Genomic DNA, 3,067 nt, shown 5'->3' with positions numbered 1-3,067 from the left:
AGGACCCTCACCAGAAGGAAGGAGAGAGAGAGAGAGAGAGAGGGAGAGAGAGGGGGGAGAGAGAGGGGGGAGAGAGAGAGGGAGAGAGAGAGAGAGAGAGAGAGAGAGAGAGAGAGAGAGAGAGAGAGAGAGAGAGAGAGAGAGAGAGAGAGAGAGAGAGAGAGAGAGAGAGAGAGAGAGAGAGAGAGAGAGAGAGAGAGAGCTATAGTGTAGGTATGCTTCTCATTACCTCAATTGAAAGATGTTCATAGACAAACGAGCACTCACCTGCCACTGTCACTCCACAGTCTACTGCCAGATAATGCTCAGGGGACACACAAACATGAGAAACACCATGGATGAGATCTAAATTCTCGGTGTAGATCGAAACAGGGAAGTCCAAACTTCCATCCGTCTATCAAAAGACCAAGACACAAAATTACAAATCTAATTTAGTTCAATACAATACATAACAGAACTTAGTGTAACAAAAACTGAAAGTAACAAACAAGTGAAATAATTTGCATGTAAAAATTGCATATTGTTTCCTCAAGAACATCATTCTTCCTAAACAATAGGGGCCAGCAGAACAGGAAACAGGTGCAGGAACCAAAAATGCTAGTAGACACATAAGAAGACTTTTCTGTTGATAATTTACTGCAGTGCTCTGAAAACAGGAATACAGACATTCGGTATAGGCTCAATCTTACTATAGTAGTCTCCACCTAAATGCACGGTGCTCCGGAAGGCCCCTAAGCGCGTGTTTATACGGAGAGTGCGTTTACATGAACCTGTGCAAAGGGATGAAGATGCATTCCTCTCATTTCCTTGATATTTTAGTGACCTCCCTTGGGGCTGATGGGTCATTAAGGCCAATTATGTGACGACACGTGACTGCTTTGTGAAGGATTCCCAGACTGCGATTATGAATTACGAATACAAAGGGATTGAATGGGTTGGGGGGGGGGGGAGTGCAGAAAACGGACTCGCTGTACTGATATTCACTACAAAATGCCAGGAACAGATAAGAAGAAACTGTTCGTGTTAGATCTAGTCATAGCAAAAAGCTCTCAGCCAAGCGGCTTTCCACTTCCAAACAACCAATCCCGACTGCCCATTATCTATTGCAGCTAGGTAAATGCACGGATGACATCAGACTTTTCACTTGTGATTCGTTAAACATAAGTTCTTCGAGTGCAGTGTTTTAGAGCATTCAGGTATGTTGCGCATCATAGGTCCAACTAAACATTACGTATGCTGTAACTCAAACACCATTCAGAAACATTCTCTCAAAGACGCATTTCGAGTGACCAATTAGAAGACAATTCCCCTCTTCAGCATATCACCCGACCAGTCCTAGACCTACTATGTGTCCGTGGAAAGTTGGGCATGAAAACTCTGCCCATCGCTCTCTTCATTTTGCGTGAAGGTCAGTCTCGTCTAGGCTTGTCTTATGCAAGCTGTGAAGGCTGAAGTGAAAAATTTCCCCTTGTCAACCTTTGCCTGTCGGCATGTTTCACGGATTGAAGCGTGCATTTAGAAGAAGTGATTGTGCGTTTTTATGTCTAAATTAAACAGTAAAAAACTTGTCATATGATTCTTCCTCATTCTCGATATGTCATATGATGAAAGCATGCGTTTGAGCAGAGCGTGCCTTTGTATGGCGTGCATTTAGGCGGAGACCACAGTATCCATTTACCAGTTCAATGCCAAAGTCAATTCGATGTCCTGTGCAGTCAGAGATCCAGTTCTTCTGCACGGAAATGATGTCACGCCACAAGGTGGGGTCCACCTCATCAAGACCTTCTAGGAGAGACTGAAGGAAGCAAAATATAAGTTCTTGCTTAAATCTTGGGAAACAGGTACCAAAATCGTCATTTGCATTATCATCATCATCATCATTGCCTTTCTCACTCTGCATCAAGGTAAAGGCCAGGAACAAACACCTTCCACATTTCCTTACTTCCCTATCCTGAGCTAGCCTCTTGATATTTTTCCATGCTTTCCCACTTTTCTGTTTATAGTTCTCTGATGTAATTGGAGATATACAAAGTAAAGATATACAAGTCTCGATAAATATGTTGTTTGTTTATTGAACACACAATTATACAACCAGATGAAAAAGAAATCACATCCACTTTTTCACAAAAAGAAGTTTGTAACAACAGCTAATGATCACCGGAGTTGCCATTTGAAATACTACAAAAGAATGCATTTTCAAAACATGGCGACAAAGTCAAAGAAAAGAATCTCACTTCATTCACCATGTATTTACATTTCCCTGGAACTGACAGAAAAAAAGTAAACTGGCACCAACATGAACAATAGTTTTAAAACAAATGGTCCAATGATACGATTGCCCTTTCCTCTCCAGCATGCATTAACATGTAAATCAGCCTCATGGCTGCAAGTAGAGACAAATCTGTCCAAGATGACAACCCCTTGTAAAAGAGAAAAGTGGTCATCTTAAACAGGTAGTCTTGACGGACAGTGTCATTATGACAGAAAAAACCAGAGGGAGGGTGGCTGTGAGAGCAAATTTGACTGTACGTCTCGCCGCAGGCCAACGTAAAGACTTCCTACATACAAATAAAACCATGAGCTGCATTTGATTCCCCTGTTCACAAGTAACATGTTGGAACTAGGAACATTTACAATGTAGCATCCCACAGCACGGTGCACAAGACAGAAAATGGCATCAACACCAGATGCAGGAGACGGATTAAAGAACACAAACCAGGGCATGCTGTGAACCCACCTGTGAAAACACAGTGTCGCGCAGATACCACTGAGTCAGATATTTCTTCTCCACCTTGGCCCCTGAACGCCAGGAGCAGCCCTGTTCGTCAATTTGCTCATCTGCCAGTACTGTCATGTCCACTGGGTCCCAATTCACCAGACCCTTATCCATTGGAGGAGAAAAAAGGGAGGAGATGGGATAGGTTAAAATGTGCTTATTGATCCCCTATAAAAAGAACTTGATAAATAAGCTGTTAAGTTACCTTACATTTAAATGAAAATTGATACTGTTAAAGAAACACACACACACACACACACACACACACACACACACACACACACACACACA

At 42.4% G+C, this 3,067-nt stretch overlaps 1 protein-coding gene across 1 annotated transcript; it reads right to left on the bottom strand.

Moving 5' to 3' along the window:
• Positions 1–267: 267 nt before the first annotated feature.
• On the bottom strand, positions 268–2,881 carry LOC101846057 (probable leucine--tRNA ligase, mitochondrial; the record flags this gene model as incomplete). Its single annotated transcript, XM_035973771.1, is given in 3 exon segments — positions 268–394; positions 1,679–1,795; positions 2,738–2,881. Coding segments are annotated over 3 exon segments (388 nt in total), but the record flags the coding sequence as incomplete, so codon positions are not given.
• Between the last annotated feature and the right edge of the window lie 186 nt (positions 2,882–3,067).

This window comes from Aplysia californica, unplaced genomic scaffold (assembly GCF_000002075.1).
Source record: "Aplysia californica isolate F4 #8 unplaced genomic scaffold, AplCal3.0 scaffold03265, whole genome shotgun sequence".
NCBI classification, from domain to species: domain Eukaryota; kingdom Metazoa; phylum Mollusca; class Gastropoda; order Aplysiida; family Aplysiidae; genus Aplysia; species Aplysia californica.
Note: the sequence above shows the minus strand (reverse complement) of the source record. Positions and strands in the feature narration are given on the sequence as shown.